The 22514-nt window shown below is 39.4% G+C and overlaps 1 protein-coding gene across 2 annotated transcripts in view; it reads right to left on the reverse strand.

Moving 5' to 3' along the window:
* macrod1 (mono-ADP ribosylhydrolase 1) overlaps positions 1-22514 on the reverse strand; it is a 184709-nt gene that overhangs the window by 47004 nt on the left and 115191 nt on the right. For both annotated transcript variants that reach the window (XM_044126987.1, XM_044126988.1), the window contains exon 5: positions 12250-12366. In XM_044126987.1, the coding sequence (XP_043982922.1) occupies positions 12250-12366 (117 nt within the window). The remainder of the gene's footprint in view (positions 1-12249; positions 12367-22514) is intronic.

Raw genomic sequence — 22514 nt, forward strand, 5'->3', positions numbered from 1 at the left:
CTCCTCCCCCTCTCTTCCCCTTTCTCTCTCCTCCCGCTTCTCATACCTCCATCTGTCCCTCGCCTTTCTTTATCTGCCTTTTAAAGCAGAAGGCAGGAAAAAGGCTAGCCAGGTCCTTTGTGAGCCTGGCCTCAGTTTGTGCTCAGCCAAGCACACACAGCTCTTAAATCCAGGCCCGGGTTTTAGGACAAAAGGACGGCTCAAGTCTTACAGGGGCCCATGTGGCCCTCCTTATCTCTTTGCACCTTTCCATGAAAGAGACACAGGGGCAATCACTCTAAATAAGAGGACGGAAAAGAGAGGAACAAGATGCAGATGCCAGAAAGGAGCGGACATAATTTTCTTCATCAGAGAGCAGCAGCAAAGACATTCTTTCCTCACTCTCACTCCCACTCCTCTTCAACTCCTTTTCCCTGAGCCAAGCAACACTGACGGGTGTTTTTTTTTGATCCCCTTTCCTCCTTCAAGGCAAATGAATTAACTGAATGAATTAACACCCGGGCTGCTGCTGCTGTGATCATCATCATAGCGCTCCTCCTCATCAGCAGCAGCAGTTTTGATGAAGCTTTTTAACACTTATGAGGATCGCGCTGCTGACGCCGTGGCAGGAAGAAGCAAAGATGTCGACAACCTTGAGAAAAAGAGAAAAAAAAAACTCCTCAGCTAGCGAGTTATCACAGTCTGAGTGCTACAGTCTTTAGCCGAGAGCCTTGTCAAGTCTCTTGGCAGTACTGAAGAAATCTCGGTGCTGATGATGAACGGAGGAGGAGCGGGGAGGAGGTGAGAAAAAAAAACGAAAGCTGGAGTAAGATTCTAGTGGAACCAAATTTAGGAGTGAGAAAGACTGGGTGGGGATAACGGAGGAGGAAGTGAAAAGGTACAAAGGTTGGGATGAAGATGACTAGAGCAGGGGCAAGCAAGGTGCTTAAGCTGTTGATCATGACAGGCAGAACTACCATGTCAGAGACACGAGAGTGATGAGGTGACGGGCGGAGAAAAAAAAAGAACGAGACGGAGGAGGTAGAGGAGTCCAGGAGAGCTGCAGTGAGGATTTTTAATTAGTGTTAATTGGCCACAAAGGGAACAGGCACTGGGAGACTGAAGGCAGGGAGGGATGAGAGGAGAGAATAACAGGCAGTTTCTGACAGAGTGATATCTTTCTTGATTTGTGCCTCTCTATTTCCTGCAGCACTTTTACTATCTGAGCCTCTCCAGCGCCGTCTGCGTTCCCCGCCCCCAACTGTGCGAGTCCCACGCTCCCCAAACAGTATATTTCACTTTCTACCGATTCCCTCGTAATGCACGACAGTGCAAAAACACACAGTATGTGACAGATGAAACAAACCAAAGAAATACAAGGAAAAAAAAAAAAAGAACTTTCCGAAAAGCTGAGAAAGTGAAGAGACGTAGGATTTAGCATGGTGAAAGAAATCCAAGAAGAAATCATTAACCAAGAAGGATGGTTTCGGATTTTTGTCTCATATTTGAATATTATTATCCTTTAATCTCCATAAGGAAATCATTAAGTACAAGTGTTATTCAGCTCTTTTTAAGTCTGTATCTCTAACAAATGCATTGGATTTTAAGAAATCCTTCATTTATTTTCTAAATTGGGGTTTAGTGGCATAATTATGAGCGCTCAGGAATCATGAAGTTTAGAGCTCTTAAACTTTGAAAAGTTAATCACACAGAAATATAAACACTACATCATCCAATAATGAAGCTTCTGAAAAATAAACAGAGTAAAAATGTTCAAGAAATTCCAAAACGTTTCACCACGTCACAGTAAAATGTGCAAACTTTGCACAATTAGTGTTTGCTTAGCTCGTACAAAACAACAGCAAAAGATTATTGGTTCAATGCCCTGATATGTGTTGAAATCCCACCATCTAATGTTTTTTTATGAAAGTTGAGAAGAATTAGATATGATATGTCTGCATATATGTTTTACTAAAAGAAAAACAACTTCATTGGGTTGGTTTGGTCATTTATATTCATTCTCTATTCGTCAGAATAGAGGAAATCTGCTGAAAACTCGAATGTGTGGCACAGAGGAACAATTTGAGTCTAAGTGAGTCTATTTTTTATTAGTAAAAAATACAGTGGCTCTACAAATGCTGTTCAATAGATTTTTACACCACATTAATGTGCAGATAGCTCTCCTGCCCAGGAAGATTCAAGACACTCCGATTGTAACAAATATATCACAGATCAATGTTTTTGCTAATAAACTGCAAACAAATATGGTTTCCTCTAAATAACCACAGACTCCTGTTTGTGTGTAAGAGACACTTGTAGCATTTAAAAAAATAAAAAATAGGACAAATATTTAAATACATATGACTTTTTTTTCTATAATGTCAACATATTCATACACTAATGTGAGGCACATTTTCTCATATGTTTAGAAATCTGAATATGAATAACAAATATTCCTGGGTAGACCAAAAAGTAAAAGTGATCAAACATTTACTTTCTTGTCAGCAGTTTTTTTTTTTTTTTTTTACAGTAAATATTTTATCACAGCCCAGAAAAACAGCAACAATGTAAGCCGACAACTACGAATATTTTAGGCTAAAATTACAGGAGAATAAAACATAAAACGGCATAAATAAATACATGAATATGAAACAAACGCCCTGCAGCTCTGATTTAAGCACAACATCTTTATTGGGCGGCAACTTCCTCTGTTAGTAAGGGAGAAGTTTCCTGTGTGATATTCTCATCCCTTCTATAAAGTCAAAACTTATTCAGAGACACTGTGTTAGAGGTGCAACAATAAAACCGAGTCACACTTTGAATCAACATGTTTCCTGTCAGAATCAGACGAGAAGCTCAAACTTTCTCAGCTTCAGCAAATCGCTTTGTGAACTATCAAGTATTCTCAAAATGAGCAGCCTTTTCCTTTTCTGAATCGTCTCCTGTTTCACTCTTACTATGTGATCATGATCGTAGTTCCAGGTTGTTCTTGGACTTTTCAGTATAAGTATTTAAACAATTAAGTGACACTTAAATGCATAAACCAGCTATTGGCATCATAACAATAACAAATGGAGATCATGTAATGCTTGGTTCACACAGTAACCTGAGCGATACCATGAAGAAAATTCATAGGTGTAACAGGTTTGGCCTTAGATGCAACACTCTACACAAACCATTATCACTCACCAACAAATCTCGTGAGTTCAGAGTAAACAAACATGGCCGACTAGGAAGAAGCCCTTAGTATTGTCAAATGGGGAAAATGGGGGAAAATCTACATAAAAATTTTGTTACATGAACTTCTTTGCTCAAGTTCAACAGTTGACAGCTTATAAGAGCAGCTGTCAAACATCAGGGAAAAATATAATTTTCTTTATAGATGTTTCTTTACAGTTTATGTGTGTCCTCATTCTTTTATTTCACTAATATTGGAAACAGACAAGTTATCTCCACTCAACTTCATCGCTGAAGAGTGTTAACAGTGTGAGTTAGAGTTGGAAAAAAGTTTAGATTTTTAGTTTCTGGCTGATCACCAATCAGGGTTTGTCAAGTCCAACTCTCATCTCCTGCTGACTTTTCTGATGCATCTCAACAAAAACTAGTTTAAATGGAACAGATCAAAAAAGCAAAGTGTGCCGTTCAATCAGGCTCTACATGACATAGGAATTGAAATGCAATTTCATTTTAGCTCCTACATGTGGTCTGGAGTTTCTCTCTGCAGCATGAATGCAAAAAGAAAATTGCTCAGTTTAGAAGCACCTACTGCTTTTGAGACGAGCCGCCGACAGGAGCAGCGCTGCGTGTTCAGCTACCACAGCAGGGCAGCGAATGAAGACCTTACAAAGACACTGTTTGGGTTTTAACTTCCTCGGAGTGATCATTTTACATTTAAATAAAGCCTAACTCAAACCACAGCTGTTGTTTTTAACTATGCCAGCGGTGATTTTTGTCGGGCTGCTGTGGTGCCCATAAAACCAAGCAGTGCAGAGCAGAAGGCGGGAAAGAGCTCTCGAGTGACGCTTGGTTAACGTTAAAGTCTTAATGGGTCACATTTGTGTCATTTCGTACTCGTTATGTTTTCTGACAACAAAAACAGGAAAATACATAAATGAGAATATATTATTCAGCTGTGCTAAAAGCCAGACCCTACGGGCAGAACGAGATGGAGAAGCAGATGGAGGGGACCGAGACGAAACCCACCTGAGATTGAGCAGCACTGGAGCACAAAAGACGATATGAAAATGCAATAAACCCAATCTGAGTGCTTGTTTATAGTTTCACAGAGATCTTCAAGCTCCCGTAACTGCTAGCTGTCCTCATCATTAAAGCTTGAATATTCTGCTATTCTGTGGTAATGTAAAGAAAGTCCAAACAGCCACAGAGCGCGCACACATGATTAACTTTATTGGGAAGGCATCGGATGAGTTCGGCTGAGTGACGAACTCAAAGACAGTATTGACAGCCGCTCCTCTCTCCACTCACAACTCTCAATATCCTTCAGCTAACGACTGTGTCTTCATCAGTTTGGTGGATTCCCAACTCTTGAATCAATCTTCAGCTGCAGCAGCCTGATTTGGTCTTTTTCTGGAAGAACCCACGGTGCCAGCTGCTGAGCGCCAAACAGCAGAAAAGACGGGTACAGACTAGCTGATGAGGACTTTACAGGACTTTGTAGACAGACATTTCTATCTGCAGCATTTGTAGCTGAAAGACAGAGCTAAACGAGCCAATGTCGGTTTTAAATTCTTGACTTCCCCTCATGAATGTTAATGCTGCTCAGCACCTGCTGGAGAAGTTTAAACAAGCGCCTGCTAAAAACGGCTGACAACTTTGAAGGTGGCATCACAGTGAGGAAGTGAAAGTTTCTGTGTCTCTCCCCAAGTGGCCCGGCTGGCAGAGGCTTGGAGAACCTGAGCTGATCTGAAGCCGCTGCCTCATTAGTTATGATAACATGGAGAACAGAACCAAGACTACAGAGTTCCAGATCAGAACCAAAGACAGGTTCAGATGGGAGGCAAACCTGAGCTCAGTGGAACAATGACAGGAAGTAAACAGATTTTTTCTATTAGTATTAAAATTCAATCCTCATTTAGTGTGTCCAGGTTATCAATTAAGCAGGACCATGACACCTGTGCAGCTGGTTAGATCAGAACGATGCAAGCTCTGCATGTGACAGGTTTTTGTGTTAATCTCTGAACTGTCCATCGACTCAGATTCTTCTTGTAGTTTTGGTGCCAGTTTGCATGTTTTATTCATAAAAAATCTTTTTGCTGCCACTCTTTTGTCTTTCTATTTTGCTCTGACTTTGATTAGAAACGAAAGTCAGAATTACAAACCTTTCAAACATGCACAATGCATCAGGAATTTAATTAAAATAACCAAAACGTACTAAATAATGAGCTTATAATCTCCTTTATCAAAGTTTTGAGATTTTAAAATAAGAACAATTTGAATTTGTCTGTACTTTTTAAATAGTGAAAGTCTGAATGGCAGCTTCAGTTAACAGTTTTGCCTCATGCCTGTTTGTGTAGATAAGTGAAGACATGGTGAGTCTTGCAGCTAATATTTAAAATATTAAAGCAAGCCAAAGACCCGTAGGGATAAGAGTAAGAGGTTCTGCACAGAGTGGTGTTTTAACTGGAAAGAGAAAACATTTATGGCTCTGACCTCCTCCATTCTCTCTTGACCTGCCCTCCTACATTTTTCCTCAGCAGTGTTGCGTCTCAGGACGTTTAGCAGGGGAACACGGCCAGCTGGGAGCTAGTTGGCAGGGTTCGAGGCTTATCGGTACACAGGTGAGCTCTGGTGCGCTCGGTTAACAACGAGTTGGCCGATGTTCCCTTGTTTGACAACTGCCAAACACACAGAGCGGTTCTCCTGTGTGCGTGAGCGACCTGTGGCAATCATCAGACAGAAAGATGAGCAACAAACTGAATAACAACTTAACCTCCCTTACAGGTGCTTCTCAATGAATCAGAACAGCAAGGAGGAGTTCACTAATTTCATCAATTTTATTGAAAACTTGTATAGAGGATCGTTACAAAAAGAGCAATAGATTTTAAGCTGATTATATTTCTGTAAAATTCGGATTATTGTGGCTTAAAGCTGACAAAACCCAACATTTTGTTTTTTTCAGAAAGTTAAACTGACAGAAAAGGCCAATAAAACAAGATTTCCTTGTACAGTAAATGTACTTTAATGCTGCAAGTCCAGGCTCGATGCAATCTGCTGTTGCAGAAAAAAGTTTCTTTAGATCTAAACTTGTTAAACTAATTTGAATAATAAGCTGAGCTTACCATACTGTTGAATAACTCAGATCAACTGGAATGTATGTATGACTGAATTGAAATGGTTTTTTGTTGATTACATGTGTTGTAAATTGGTGCTATGTAATAAACTGCATTTTCATTAGATTTAAGCTACAAACGTCAAACTAATCTGATATAAACATTGAAATATATCCCTCTGTGTGATTCCCTTTTGAATTGCTGACTGTACATATTGAGATGCAGCTGATTTTGTTGTTTAAAACACAAATGGGTGTAGCTGAAATGTTTGAGCTGTCATTTGTAAACATCCCAACCCTGCATGTGAACTTTGGGTGTTGCTAGGTTACGATAAAGGGATGCTGCTGGCTAAGTGGCAGCAGGATCATCATGGATGGTCTGTGTGGAGGGCTGACAGCTCGTCCCTTGGATATCTGGCAACTTGTGAGTCAGATGCTCCTGAAATCCAACATCTGGTGGCAAGCCCGTACAAATCAAGATCAAAGTGTCGGTCCATGAGATTGGACCCGTCTCTCAGCCAATCCACCCCTCTCCTGTCGAGTTTCATTTCATTTCTCGCCCTTTTCCAGGGCTCTGCCTCGCTCACGCTTTAGTTTTCTTGCTAGCTTTGTCATCCCTCCTTCTCTTGCTGCTGTCTTGCCTCTCTCCCCCCACCTGCAGAGAGGTAATCAAGCCCTGTTGTGAGTGTTTAAGCACTGAAGCAGACAGATGTTGAATTATTCTCGGGACTTAATATTTTGTCTGCTAGGAGGGAGAGCCAGCCTTCATGCCACATGCTGGGTAATGGTCGTGCAAGCATGAGTGCGCTGTAGAGAGGCTCGTGCAGACACCCACACACAGTCAGTCAGTGAGTCAGAAAGCTGTCAGTCATCCAGATCTCATGCTGACAGAGTTACAGGTACCAGAGTGATAGGACCTGACAGGCTGCTCTCGCCGTCTCCACTGATACGCCGCCGTCCTTACTGTGCGCACAACACGCACACGCTAAAAAAGCAGCAGACTGGAGCCAGACAAAGGCCCACAGTGATCAGCAGCAGTATCATTTCACAGACACACAAACTACAGCTAAGTCTCTCAAAGTTACACAAGCTAACCAACAAAGAGGAACAGGAAGTGTAAGAACCCATCTCCCCATAATTCCCCCCTGCATTCAGCTTCCCTCTCATCCCTGATCTCCCCCACGATGCTGCTGCTACTGTTTCGTTTCTCCTCTGCACCGCTCCCCCCTTATCTCTCACTTCTACTCATGTTCTCCTTTCTGCTTTAAGCTCGCCTTTATCAGCGATTCTCTCGCTCTTTTTGTCTCCTCTCTGCTACTGTGAATATAAAATCTCCATGGGACCAGAAGCTGATATTACACAGCTTCCTTGTTGCTTTCATCTCCGCTGCACTCATACCTACACACACACCTAGGTGGCCATAACACTGTACAAACTTGGCTCCCACATTATTGCAATACCTATTAGTGCCATCATTCTTTACAATCCCACAGCTGAGTTTTTTTCTCGTCTGCTGCATCTAATGCTGACTCAAGTGATGTCATTACTCAGGGCGATTTTATCAGATTTTGTGCAGCTCTCTGAAGCCACAAATGGTTTTATTGAATTTTCTCTACATACTAAGCAGCACTGCCCTGAAGCTGTGAAACAAACTTTGAAGTCTGAGATGAGAATCAGCGCACTTCTGCTTTCAGTGTCTAATTAGGAAAAATAATCCTGGTATTCAGAGTCTAAATGGCTGATATCCTTATCACTATTTATTGTTTGGTAATTTTTTTTATGAGGAGTAAAGGTTTGATGCCATTGTCCCATGTTAAAACTACCACTTACTGTGAAGCAATAAGGAGTAGGGTTAAAATATTACAATAAAGCTGAATCACATTTCTAGAGTGATCCAATGCTGCCCCTCCCTCTCTTCCTATCCTACAATTCAATTTAAACAGCAAATGAGAAATGGGCCACTCTTCTTTAAGCTGATATGGGATCAGTTCTCGCTGATTTCTACTACAAAAGTCTGAATTAGGGATATGAAAATTTGACCGAACCTCCTGATGGAAGTCATTCTGTCCTCTGGTTCAACTCTGAGTCAGAGCTAAACAAGTTAACAAGAACTAGTTCAAAACATGAACTATCTATCTATTTCATTGACATTTTGGCACAAATTGACAAGCTAAAAGTTATTTTTACCTTCCTGATATTTAATGGGAAAGTTTTCCACACCATTAAAGAAATTAAAGAGTACTTATAGTTGGTTAGCAGATTTTATAATTTAAGGAAACAAAACATAAAGCTGCATCAAAAGTTATGTTTACATCATTTTACATCCTGTTTTGTAATCCAGATTGGGATCAGCAACAGCTCTCTAAATGCATGATTTGATTGCAATGTGGAAACAGAATGGAGCGCTTCTCCTCTCTGCTCAAAAAAGTTGCTTTTGCATAAAATCCCTAAATATTCGACTCGTTTGATGAAGTCATGTCTGGCTCCAGATGATTGTTTTTCTCTGTTTCTGTGTTTTGATTTTCTCTCGGTGAAGCCCTGGGTTCTCTCTGGGTACTCCAACTTCCTCCAGTACTAAAATGACTGATAGATTAACTGGATCATGTCAAAAGTTCCCCTTGGACCTTTCAAGATATAGACAATTAATGGATGGATCTACCTAAAGCAAACACAAATAAGTTAAGTCTAGATTATGAGGCTTAACAAAACAAGTTTTGTAAGCGCATAATAGCAGAACAATCAGTTATTTTCCGAGGATTGAAAATGGTAAGATAATGATTTAATTTGTTAAATTATTTATACATTTCTTATTACAGTGGACCATTTCTCCTTTCCTATTCAGCCAAAACCTCTGAGAGGTGCAATTTAACTAAACATGATCTACGGACATGGCTATTCTCTTAGGCTACTTCTGTTTTATGTCCTCAGCATCAAATATTTACAGCAACTCAGAGAGAGAGTCTGTAAAACGCAGCAGGTTTTAAGTGTTTCTTTATTGGTCTGATTGTACTGAATTTAATTGTTCCATTTGATCAGCAGGTCAGCCATTTTACAGAGGTAGTTGTTTCAAGATGTCTCCATTCTGATGAAATATAGATAAACCAGCTAGTGTAGCTGGATGCATGCTAGCAGCAAACAATATAGGGTTCACTTAAATCACAATGGGGACTACAGTGGTTTTATTAAAAATATAAGTTTCAATAGGGCAAACATGAAACTAGTTCACCTTTGCTCTTTCCTTTGGTTTACTGTTTGGTTTGTATTTCCTTTTAATTCATGTAAAGCACTTTGAACTGCCTTGTTGCTGAAACTGTGCTATATAAATAAAGTTACCTTACCTTAAAGACGTTTTATTGATGCTATTTCAACATTTTATGTAATGCACTTTTAAGATTTGCAAGCAACAGGATGTCAAGTTGGAGCAGTGATTGGATTGTGGATTATGCAATTTTTAAAAGATATAATTCAATTGATTTAAACATTGATAATGTGTTTATCTTTCTTTAATTTATTCTAAATGAAATGCAATTTATTTATTTATTTATTTATTTTTTTCCCACCAGGGGGTCTTTTTGTGGGCTCTAGTGTCCCTTATATGAAAGTAGGCTGACAGGAACGAGGGGAAGACATGCGGCAAATGTCGCCGGGTCGGGGAATCGAACCCGCGACGGCCGCGTCGAGGACTGAAGGCCTCCATACGTGGGTCGAGCTATCCCCTACGCCACCACAGCACACCCTAATGAACTGTAATTTAAACCACCTTTAGGAAAAATCAGCCTTTAAACTAGTGTGATTGGCAAAATAAACGCTAATAATATTAATTATTGAATAATCAGTGACCAAATATTTAAGGGTGAGCAACACAAGACCCAACAGGGACGACAACATTTTCAATCAGCAGATAAACGAAGAGATAAATATTACATTTGACAGTTTTTTAAGTCTAAAAGTTTTCCTATTTTCAGTCACATAAGGAAAATTGAAAGAGACGTTTCTTCTGTCACTAAAACACTCAGTAAAATATTTACTATCATGTAGATGCTTCACTTCTGTCATTTTCTACACACTTTGGAGCGATGCCATTTACTGATATACAAATGGAAAGAGAGTGTTATTGTTGTAAATGTACTACAGCCTGCTGGTGCTGAAAAGGATCTACTTCAACTGTAAAGGAAAACACTTTGAAATGTATCTAGAAGAAGACGAGACGTTCCCAGCATGATGTGACACCAACATTTTAAATTGCTTTACTTTTAAGCACAAATATTTTCCATCTTACCAGCTCAACCCTTTAAAGTGAGTTTGAACACCAGGTTAAAGCAATCAGCTACATGGAGCCAATTCCCCACCTGCTGCTGTGCACTGCTGGTCAGCTCACTGAAAGAAGGCTGCTACACTTCTTCCCACTTACAACAAAGATAGTTTAATCTGTTTGGAAACATTTCTGATGATAAAGAATATATAAATAATAAGAAAATGGTAGAGATGGTGTGAAAACTGAAGAAGCAACACCAGTTTTGTGCCAGTTCCTCTCAATGAGGAACCGGTTCCAGGTTCTGTTCACATCATTAAAACTGAATTATTCATGTTCACAGTTCAGGACCTGTTCTCGTTAATCCTTTCTATGAAACAGTTTTTAGCGACATGAAGATCCTCAATCTGTGAATCAGTTATTCTATTCAAAATGGAAATTGCCGGCTTACTTACATCAGTTTGATTCTCACCTGCTGTCTCCACTCAAATGGCTCAAAGCTTATTTTTAGCTAATTAGATGAAATTTTGACAGACATGCTGCTCTTGATGTTGCTTTTTTAATTGTAGCCCTCCTTGAAGTATTACAGGGCTGGTTTCCTTCTTTAATAAAATTATGTTTCTGTTTAAACTTGCTTACTAAAAAAAAGATAAGATTAGTGCTGTTAGTTTTGCTGCTTATCTGCTAAGTGATGATAAAGAACTACCTGCAGCTTCTTTCTCTGTTTGAGGTTTTTTACGACTACAAGACAAATAAAATATTATTGTCTACCCAAATAAATTGTGTTTCAAAGCAAAGATGGATCAGATTCATATAAAATAATATATTTTACATTGTAAACAACGATCTGGTCCATGCAGATGAATTCAGCAGCAGTTCTGTATAGCTTCTGTCTTTCTAATAATTTGTTATATTTTCCTCCCGTTATCAGACTCACATCCAAAGACAAGAGAAACCTGGTGCAGTTTAGAGGTCTGAGCCCAGCTTTCAGATTATATTGTTATATTTGAAGGAAAAAAAACTCTGAATTTTAAATTTTCTGATTCTTTTCAGAATAAGACTAAAGTTTGTCCTAATTGGGTCTCAATTCACATCTTTGGTCCAGATAAAGATTAGTTAAGATTGTTGAACAAAAAAAGTGCTGAACAAAGTTATAGTTTTACTACAATCATCAATACACAGAGCTTCTACCGGAGCAGATAGCCCAGCTAACTAAACAGACAGCATTAGCTTGCTACAATTACATGATAAAGAGCAGAACAGCAAAATGTTAATATATTCCGAGCAACAGATCTTAAAAGTTGTTTTTAAATGATAAAGTTGTAAATTACAAATAATTACAATAAATAAACATTATTATAGCTATGAAAGCTAAAATACGGAATAACTCTTCTTGTAATAAAACAAATTTGACCATATTCGACCTTATTGGTTTACGTTTTGTTTAAACTATAATGATACTGTGATATTTTAGTCATACAATATGAATCTCAAGCCTAATTGTGACATTAAATAAACCCCAAACTTTGCTTTTTGAAAACATTCTCTGCTCTTCTCGAGTCTTTACAGGAAATTGAACAGTGCAGCTTCCTCTCTGCTGCAGCCACCTTACATCATTGTCACCCTTTCCCACACATTCACACCTGGATGTGGTCCAGCAGCACCACACCGAGCCGCCTCACTCAAGCTGCTGAGAGCTACACAAACACGCATAACACTTTACACTCACACTTTGCCGGGAGGCCGTAGCCACAGGTGATCTTGGCCTCCCCCGTCTCGCAGCCGTGGAGAGAAGCGCACTCGTTCTTGAGCAGCGGACCCGCAGCCCGGTGGATGGCTCCGTCCACTGCAAACACAGACAATAGGAGGCTCAGGCAGCTGGTCTGCTTCTGTGAATCCGCTGAAATCTGACTGCTTACAGGAGCTCAACCTTTGTTTCATGTCCAGCGGGCATGTTCACCGGAGCCCCTGCTTAGTGGGAATTGGACCTGGATGATGTGTGCATTTGTTGGGATGGATGGGAGTTTGTGTCGTCTAAAGACTCCTGCTCAAGTCGAACCACATCGCTCCTTGTATGCGAGGGTCTTGAATGGATTTCAGGGCTCCTGCCTTCGGTAATTACTTGATTTAATGTGTTATTAAAGACTCAGCTGATCTGAGTTTTTGGTCAATTAGCCATTATTAATTAAATTATCATAAATCTACATAACACTTAGAAATGAGCGTCTATTTCTGATCCCCGCCACATCTAAAGGCCGTGACTGTGTTCATTTCCAGAAGGGCAATGAAGCAACAAAAGCAATTTTACAGCAGAGCCAATTACGCTTCAAGTTGGATGTTGACTTCCTTGCATCCTCTAAAGTCAATACTCTCACACACATGATCTAAGCAGTTTTATCATCAAAGTTCCTACAAATAGATCCAATATTTGCCCATCCATTTAACTAGATATTTTTGTTATTTACTGATTAAAACGCTTTAAGTTTCACAGAGTCTTTTAATTAACGCAAATTGTCCTGTGATATGGCTGGTTTTTGCTCGGACTGTGTATAAATAGCAATCACAATTGAACACAGTGCTGAAAAAAATTGCAAAATTCAATTTGATTCGTAATGGTTTTCTAACTCAGCATAACGAGGAACCTCAGCAGAATTTCTGTGTGTTTTGTGTCCTCAGCAGAGCAGAGATGAAAGGAAATTGAGGAACGAAAAAGCCTGGAAATTATGTCCTTGGAAAATTGTGTTTCAGGCAGTTTGTGTAGTTAAAAAAAAAGACTACTCCTGCAGCAAGAGCACTAGCAATTTATCAGAAATAACATTTGTTTTATCAATATTGGAAACAACTGATTGAAGGATGTTTTTTTAACGGTTTCAAATGACTGACGCAGCTGTAAAAAAGGTAATATTGGCATTTTGGATACAAGGAAGACTGAAAGCAAAATATGAGAATAGACGACAGCTGCACTGGTTGACACAAAAATCTTGTTCAAAACACAGAAACATCACCACAGATCACCTTCAGAAAGACAATTTCTGAATACATTCACAAACTTCTGAACAATTTTTATTAATCTTAGAATTTTTTAGGATTTTGCAACACTGCTTGCCGTTATCTCTGCCTGGCAGCCAGAAAAAAACAATGTGCTGGGAATCAAACCTACTGTAGCTAGGTAGCTCTGTGGAGGACTTGTGGCTTCTTTGTATTTTAAACCTGCTCCATTAACCTCCTGAGCCACCGTAGCAGGAGGCTGGAGAACAACAAGTCAAACATGTTGCAGCTTTTCTCTCAATTCTTCATGGTGCTGCAGCAGCCACCCGTGTTACAGTCGTCACTGTGAAACGTCTGTTCAGCCTTGATCACTGACCAGTGAGGTCACAACATTTCACCTCTACTGTGTTGTTAAATTGCAACACAGAGGTTAGTTCTGTAAACTGTTTGCAGTGGATAGACTTTAAACTGCATCAAAAAGTTAACCAGCCATCCAGTTTTTTTTAATCATCCGCAGCATCTGCTTTGTGCCAAGATGTTAAAGACTCTGCTTTTGTGTTGAAAAAGATCTAAAGTCAGAGTGTGGTGTAAACAATTCGTAATTAGCCAAGAATAAAACACATCTGTCAGTAGCGGCGCTGTCACTGCATTGGGAGACTTGTCAGCGCTTCGTGAAAATAGTCCTGTAACACCCATCCATATGTCACAGCTCAGCATGTCGGCCCGCGGTGCTCATCTCCGTCTGACTGTATACAGACCAGCTGTTGCAGCGGTGTGCGAGTAGCTCCAGGCAGGGGTCTGATGTTATCTCAACGTTATTGTGTTAGGTTGGCATCTTGCATGCAGTGCCGAGCCGTGGTGTGCCTTGTCATGCTGTGCCGTGTCAAACTAAGGCTGCACAGTGAGCGAAGCACAGGAGCGGGGGCGTGACAGACGAGCTCTGAACACTGGCTACCCTCCTCAGGGTCCACCAAACCAAGCTCCGATGTGTGTGTGTGTGTGTGTGTGTGTGAAACACCGCATGTCGATGAGAGTGTGTAACTTTTCAGGCTGAGTTTTCCGTGGGTTTCTGTGTGTATTTGGACACGGCAACTTTGACGCAGCCCGACTGTGAAACAGAACAAGTGTGATAAGAGGGAGAGAGGGAGACTTGAGGGAAAGCAGCAGATGTAAAAATATTCAGCTGGGAGGAAGAGAAAAATACAAAAAAAGCAGAGACCAAAGTAAAATAAAAGGGAATTAAGCACACTTTTGTTTTTCATTTGAAGTAACACATACAGTGTTACTTATGTGTTATTATGATGTATTACTGTATTACTGAGCGATGGTTTATCAGAGTATACCAGCTCCAACTGGACATTATTCACTGGAATAATCTAATTAAAAAGCAAATCAAAACAGGCATGTTAAAGCTGCGGTATTTAACTTTTATTGAATTTTTTAAAATTATTTTTTACATATTTGTCAAAGCAATATCACTGTTTTGTGACAGTATATAAGATGAGATGTAATCTGTAAAATTCATCGAGCTGTCAGCAATATAAATATACATCTTGGTCAGAAACAACCAATCAGAGTCAAGAGGAGGGTCTTAGCTCCGTCAATCATCCTTGTGTATGTGCTGCTCACATCCTCCTGCTATATGCTACAGCTAGTTCAACACAACAGAGCCTGCCAAAAAATGCTCTGGTTTTAGCAAATCCACCGATGACTAAACATAAACAGTTTTCCTTCAACAGTAATGTTGCTTATCCATCATTGAGCAGCGCATACACGTTACTGATAGCAGAAAGATCTTCCTCCTGGCTCTGATTGTTTATTTCTGACCGGGAATAGTAGTTCTGGGAGGAGAGGGTAGATTGATCCTTTCACAGATTATCAGCCTCATATTTTACTGTCAGGGCATGGTGACAGTTTTCCGTAGAAGTTATATACTACAGCTTTAATGCAGATAAAGATTTTGATTTTAATGACATCTTTTAGTTATATGAGCATGAAGCAGTGATACTAAACTGGTCCCCGGGCAGATGCCAGTGCACAAGCTCATCCAATTTGGCCCACAAAGTATTAAGTTTTTTCTAGAATACACACAATCTGATGAATGAGTCAGTTGTATCGTCGCTCAGAGCAGAATTATGACTGCAGTGAATGAATTACGCTCTCATACAGATAATATTCATGAGAAAGTTCAGGCCTCAACATGAACAAAGTTGGCCTTTATAAGGACGCTTCAGATGCACAACACAATTCTTCTTTTACAAAGAAATCCTGCTATTATTCAACAAGGAGGAGCTGAAAGCCTGAATTTTTCATAATTTTTTTAAAATCAAGAACCTTTTTATTTTATGAAGCTTAAACAAGATAAAGGTAAAGGTGGACCAACCAAACATAATTTCTCCCACATTAACATGATACAGTAGAGAGCAAAAGAGAGCAATAAGTAGAGCAGAATTAAACTCTCATTTATTTAAAATTTTTATATATAATCTACTAGTTTCACTTGCCTGCTTGGTAAAACAGCAGAAAAAATTTATTCTACTTAATGGATACATCTACCTTTGATTCAGTTGTGCATTTACTTTATCACAATTCCTTATTTTTAGTATCTTTATTCTGACACTTTGTGCTTCCATTTGTCAGTTTAGTTATTATTCAATTTTTACAACCAAGAAACAAAAAAAAAAGTTATTCTATACCTAAATTAATTGTGTTTCCAAACAAACATATTTCTGGTCCATGCCGATGTGTTCAGCAGCAGTTCTGTATAGTTTCTGTATTTCTAATAATTTGGCTCAATATTTTTCTTTAGTGGTCAGCTACATCTTTACTTTTCTACTCCACCATAACCTGTGTTATAGCTGACCGAGCTGTCAGCCGATTAACATTTTGTATTGAAGTTTGTATTGATTTGGGTGCACATAAGTATCTTTAAAATCGGCATAAATTCACTGTAAGCCAACCAGAGCGTTCAGTCGTAACATTTCAAAACACTGAGAGAATGTGGTTGAAAAGCTGTTTGGGTCGAACAACTGGTTCTGCCATGCCTGATTTTAGTACATTTTTTTATTTGTCTGAGCTTTCTGTATTAGCTAAAATAAAATACGTCCATCAAGATCCTGTGTTTGGGTAAGATTAACCTAAACCTCTAAAGCAAACAAAAATCTTTATTGTGTCCTGGTTTCTGTCAAAACAAAAGCAGTGCATGTTTGACATCATGCACTGCTGATGTCAAACATAAACTTTGATGCCATTATTTTTTTATTGTTCCATCTTTAGTGTTTGTATAGAGGACGTATTCTACCAGAATTCAAGAGCAGCCATTTTTATTTAAAGTCAAGATTGAGGGAATCTCAAACAGGAGAACCCCAAAAGAAGGCAGCGACGACACGCTGCGATTCTATTGGCCGAGACGGTTACCAGGCAGAGTTTCCCCTTTGCTCCAAGACGCCGAGCAGAGGGGATAGACCTGAGGTAATGGTTTAACCTTTGCAGGGAGGTTTGAGTGCAAGAAAGAAGCAAATAGGAGGAGAGAAATTTTGTGCAGAAAGGATTAAACCTGAGTGCAGAAAAATAGCTTTTATAGGAAGAGCTGAGAATATCTGAGTGTGAAGACAATTTTAAGCGCAAACCGCATTTGAGATTGAATATAAAAGGTTCTGCACTTAAATTGAAAATGTATCCAGAATGTTCAAAGGAAAATTTCCTCCATCTATTTCCAGTGATTTTAATCATTTTTCGTGGAAAATAAGAGCAAAGGAAACATGACAACACAGTCAGAGTGAAACGGATTCAACAAAACAGACAGGCTCATCAAAGGATGTTCGCCACATTGTCTGCTGTGAAAAATATTGGCCCTTGAGCAAATAGATCTGATAACCCCTGTCATAAACTACTCAAGCCTGCATGTTCACATAACCTGATTAATGCATTGTTTGTGCAGCTTGATGAATTGATCCGCTTAAATCAGGGCCACAGAGCTGACCTGAAATCAGATGTGCCACTTCCATGCTGAGGTGGCACAAGCTGAAATAATGGCAGGATCCCACCAAGCCAATGCAGGATCTACAACGCCTCATATCTAACAAACTTTTCTACCAGTCCACAAGTTGAAATTATAGCAGGATCCATCTTCCAGGGCTCCAAGCAATCTATTTTTGGCAAAACACCAGGCAGACTTTATTGGTGGTGACAGTCGACAAAGAAGGCTTGTGTTCACTGAAGGCTTCGGCTTGAAGCAGACTGCTGGAAATGTCAGGAGACAAAGGGTTTGTTTCTCCACTCTTTCTGGAGCGGCCCTACACTCCATCACTACTGAGAAACACATTCATAAGAGAGAGAAGATCACTGACACCATCTGTGAAGATTCTCTGAGCTAGACGCATCGAGTGACCTTTTTTTCTATTTTGTAATGCTACAACCCAGATAGACTAATGAATGAAAAGCGTCTGTAAACATCAACTATTGTCAGCTAGATTTATGTCTGTACTTTGAGTACAAGTTAGGGCAAGAATAAAAGCTTAGCTATAACCCATTCCACTGTAAGTCTGGCTGTATGTCTAATATTGTTTTCCTGCTGAAAGCTGCTTCTATTTATCCAACTCAGATCAACTCTAACCAGCTTCCCTTCCCACTGAAGAAAAACCAGGTACATTGAGGACATACCCAGCTACCCGGTACAGTCAGTGGTAGTTTCTGTCACACAGCAGTTTATGTATGCGGTAAAATGTTCTACTTCGGTCTTATTGGGCCTGATCTCACATATCCCGTTGCTGGTCCAAAAAATAAAAAGAGATCAGATGAGCTGATTATTTTTTGCTATATTTACAAATCTGTCTATACTGTAGAAATTAAACGATTTAGGTAATGCAGCCAGAAGATGTAAACCAGTATCTGTACATGAAGTTTATTGATTAAAAAAAACCTTAAAAAATGCACATCATGTCAAAGTAACATCATGTTCCATTGTTTCCCACCGGTCAGTTCAAAACGGTGGCTCTGACAGATTGTTGACCAGAGCCGCAGTTTCTCATTTGTTAATTGAGGTCCTTTTCTTCATAGAGACGCGTTGCTTGCAGCGCTGCTAAATCACTGAGATTTAGCTGCAAAATTTGACGCATGTGCTCCTAGAGCTCCTCGAGAATAAACTCAAAATTAACGGCCCAATCAATGAATGCTGACTCCTGTCAATCAAACTGCTGTAGCGCAACAAACGGCTCGGAGTGGCTTGTAGTAACCCTGAAGTGAGGTGAAAGTGTTCAAAGCTTAAAGTGTTTTCTAACCTAATTCGACTCTAAACTGCTCCATAACGTTATCCATCATCTGCCTGCTGTCCTTGGTTTTGATATTTGATGTCAGAAGTTTGTTCTGTAACAAACCGTGTCAAACTCTCCTATAAGAACAGCTGTTCTTATAGGAGACAGAGTCCACATCTCTATTAGATTATCTCTAAAAGTAATTAGGTACAATAAATTTATTTAGGGGCATTAAAGTAAAGGGGTACAAAGACAAAATGTATGCCACACTTATTCATAAGGCAACCGAACATTAACTTTGTTAGTCTATCACATAAAATCCCAATAAAACATTGAAGCTTGTAGTTTTTACGTGAAGTGTATGAATACTTTATTGATATTACAGAAAACTAAGTTCACTCACACATAAAACTCACAAAGGGGTCAAATATGAAAAAGTGTTCTCTAAAAGGGATGATAAATGGGAGGGCTGCAGGGCTAAATTGTGTGCTGCCCTCTTCACTGAGACAGCTGAATTCCTTCCCTTGTATCTGGGTTGGTTTTGTCAATACTGATACAAGGTGATTAGTTTTATCAACGAGATCTGGGCCAACGCTGCTCTCACCCATAAGACCTCCCTGCTTCCCTGCATTATGTGTGTCTGCTTCAGTTAAATCTTACATAACTTTACCTCATAAGGTCCAAGTCTGCGCCAGCTTTTCTTTTTTTGCTTTACAACGGCAATAATATCACATTTTGCTCATTCCTAGTGCCTGCTCACATGCTTTTTACATTTTAAATAGTCTCCTTTTAAAAATTATACCAGTCATTTTTGTATTATGCTGTATTCTAATATTTACTAAACCTCTCAGTTTCTGGTACTGAAAAAAAATCACAACTTGAGGACCCAACATCCAATCCAACAAGAAGTAACTTTTAGAGTAATAAATCATTGGCATAAAAGCCATTATATTGATACTATGTATTTATAATTACAGCAAATTCAATCTAACCTGAGTTTGGCTGTGATGTGATACATCACGTATTTATGCTTGAGGAGATGCTGCATTCACTGCTTACACCTTTAGGTCACTTTTAGGATCTTTAATAGGGAGTTTATGCATTCGTCTGTTAATTTTTATTTTGGAGCAACACATTTTCAATATACTTTATCTGCAATATATCGGAGTATTTACTTCAGAGGAATGGGCAATACAACAATAAAACATTAGTAATGACAGATTGTGAGATCATCAATGCTGTTCAAAACAATAAATTAAACTTAACTTTAGTTCCCAAAGGTTTTTTGATCTAAATCTTCTATAATATTGTTACTTTAAAGCTGGCACAGTGTAAATTGTGATTTTCCTGTAAACAAAATCATGTATTCTTGGCATGTCATTTTTCCTTATTTTAATATTTTGACAGAAATCTTACAAATATGTTAATCGTTCTCTAAATATAATTATTATTTATTAAAATAAACAAAATCACTTTAAAGATCTTGAAATAGTCCAGCTGGTTGACCTCTGACCTCCTGTACACTGTACATTGATTGTGTGATGTGATACAGGAGTACAACATGCTTAATACTGACAGGAGTCTCCGGAGGCTGGCCGTCTTAAGTGGTTGCAATCAGCTCTGGTGGTTTGTGCTGCAGCCGTCTCTGTGGGATTGACAGCTTTCACCAGTTTCCTGTGTGAAGCAGCTATTAACAGTTCTCATTGGTGAGTCAATAATACCGCACAAGGGTGTTTAGCTACAAACAAAAGGTAGAAAAAAAAGCTCAAAAGAAATGCAGAAACATCCAAAAGATAACCTCAGAATACCTTCTTCAGGGAAAGTATTTTAAGGTAGTGCTGAGCAGCTGAATAAAATCGTTCCTGCAGTAAGAATCATCACGGCAGCCTCTCATGTGCCATAGGTGCATATTATAGCAGTGTTCCTGATGATTTTTTAATTCCTTCTACAAACTGCAGCCAGTACATCCTGTCCATTTAGCAGCAAATGAGGTCATTTTGACTCCGCAGCCACCCTGTTTGCTCGTACATGAATCACTCTGTGTGGATTTAGCTGAAAGTCTCTTTGAGGATCTTATGTTTAACTTGGACTGCTCCGAGTCAAACGAAGACGAGAAGAGTGGGGGTCGAATAAACGGTGCTCACTCTGTCTCTGAAAACAGCCTGAAATGTTTCGCTACAGTTAATAAATACTAATTCGTCCCATCAGCCTCTCCTCAACTCCCACCTCACTAATGCAGGAAAGCTATCGTCTGACTGCATCCACCGAGGGGAGAGCGTGTTAGCTTTTTTACTGGCTGTGGCAACTTCTGCCTCTGTGGGAGCCGGTGTAATAGCCCAGCAGGAGCACTGCACACCACTGGGTCGACTGAGACAGTGCTCTGTCACTTCAATGCAGCCGGAAATATGAAGGAAGAATTCAGGAGTGAGGAGGGAGTGCAAATGAAAGATGCGTTTGATGTGAAGCTGCACCAGCGGTGCTCCCTCACCGCAGGAAAATATGCAGGTGTATTAGTGCTGAAGGTCGGCCTGCGACCGAGAGCATCGATATTATCTATCACATTCCCAGATCTGTAACTATGAAGTCCATCTGCTCATGCTGCAGAAAGCAACAATGGCTAAATTAAAATCCATTTCTCCTCATAAAATATTTAGATGCCTAAACTGAACAGAAAATGGAAATATTTCAGCAGATTTGTTTTTGCAATGTCACACACAGCCGGAAATTAAGCAAAATAATCTGCCACAACAATAAATCCGCAGACAGAATAATTAGCAAGATTGATCATCTTGGTAAAGCTGCATTTTTAGCTGGGAGACCAGAGGGATTCTGCTTGACATTGTGCATAGCAGGCCATTCTCGCAGTCTCCATATGAAAGGCATTCCTAAACATTCCCCCAGCTGAAGAATGGACTGAGGAAGGAGGTCGAGGTAAACAGCAACGACGTGTCAACAGGCCTGAAAAGTCCATGAATCCTGACCGGATCGAGCTTTTAGAGGACAGGACCTAAATCAACATCAGACTCCAAATGTGTCCATGACCTGACAGGGCAAAGATTTTCCTGAATGAAATACAGCAGAGGGTGTAATGTACTGGATCATCTGTGTATTTTAACCAGATGAGACCTTGGAAAATAAAGGTGTAATGGATTTATGACTTGCAGTTTAAACAAGAGAAGGACAGAGAAATCAGCTGGTGGTGAGAACTGACTCATTTTCAACTGGATCAGTCTTTTAATCAGTCAATGTGCTTTATCAAGCTCAACCAGATTACCGGAACAAGATTTTTTTTGTGTGAATACTGTTACCAAACAATGCTGAAATCAAAAGAAGGACAGCAATGTAAGATGGAATTAAAAATCAGACTATTTTCATTACAATGTATGTGGTCAGACTGCAGAAACAAAAGAAAGAACAAGACTTTCATCAGACAATAGGAAGGCTGAACAGGACGCAATACAGTCATGTTTTATCCTTTTAAGATCTCAATTTCTGCTTATTATGCTGTATTAGGAGAGTTGCTGTAAGGTGTTATATATCTAGAATATGACAACAAAGGTAACCGTTTAGATACTAGTTGCACTAATTCCCAATATGCTAAGGCTCTTTTTAATCACCAACTCTGAAGTCAAAATAATAGAAAATCTCTGGTTTCAAAGCAACTGCTCTCCCACACAGGAAGGGACTTAATATGAAATATTAAACATCACTGACAACACAAAGCTTTGAAAAAATATTTTTATTTGCTGCTTTT

Source organism: Gambusia affinis, linkage group LG09, assembly GCF_019740435.1.
Source record: "Gambusia affinis linkage group LG09, SWU_Gaff_1.0, whole genome shotgun sequence".
NCBI lineage: Eukaryota > Metazoa > Chordata > Actinopteri > Cyprinodontiformes > Poeciliidae > Gambusia > Gambusia affinis.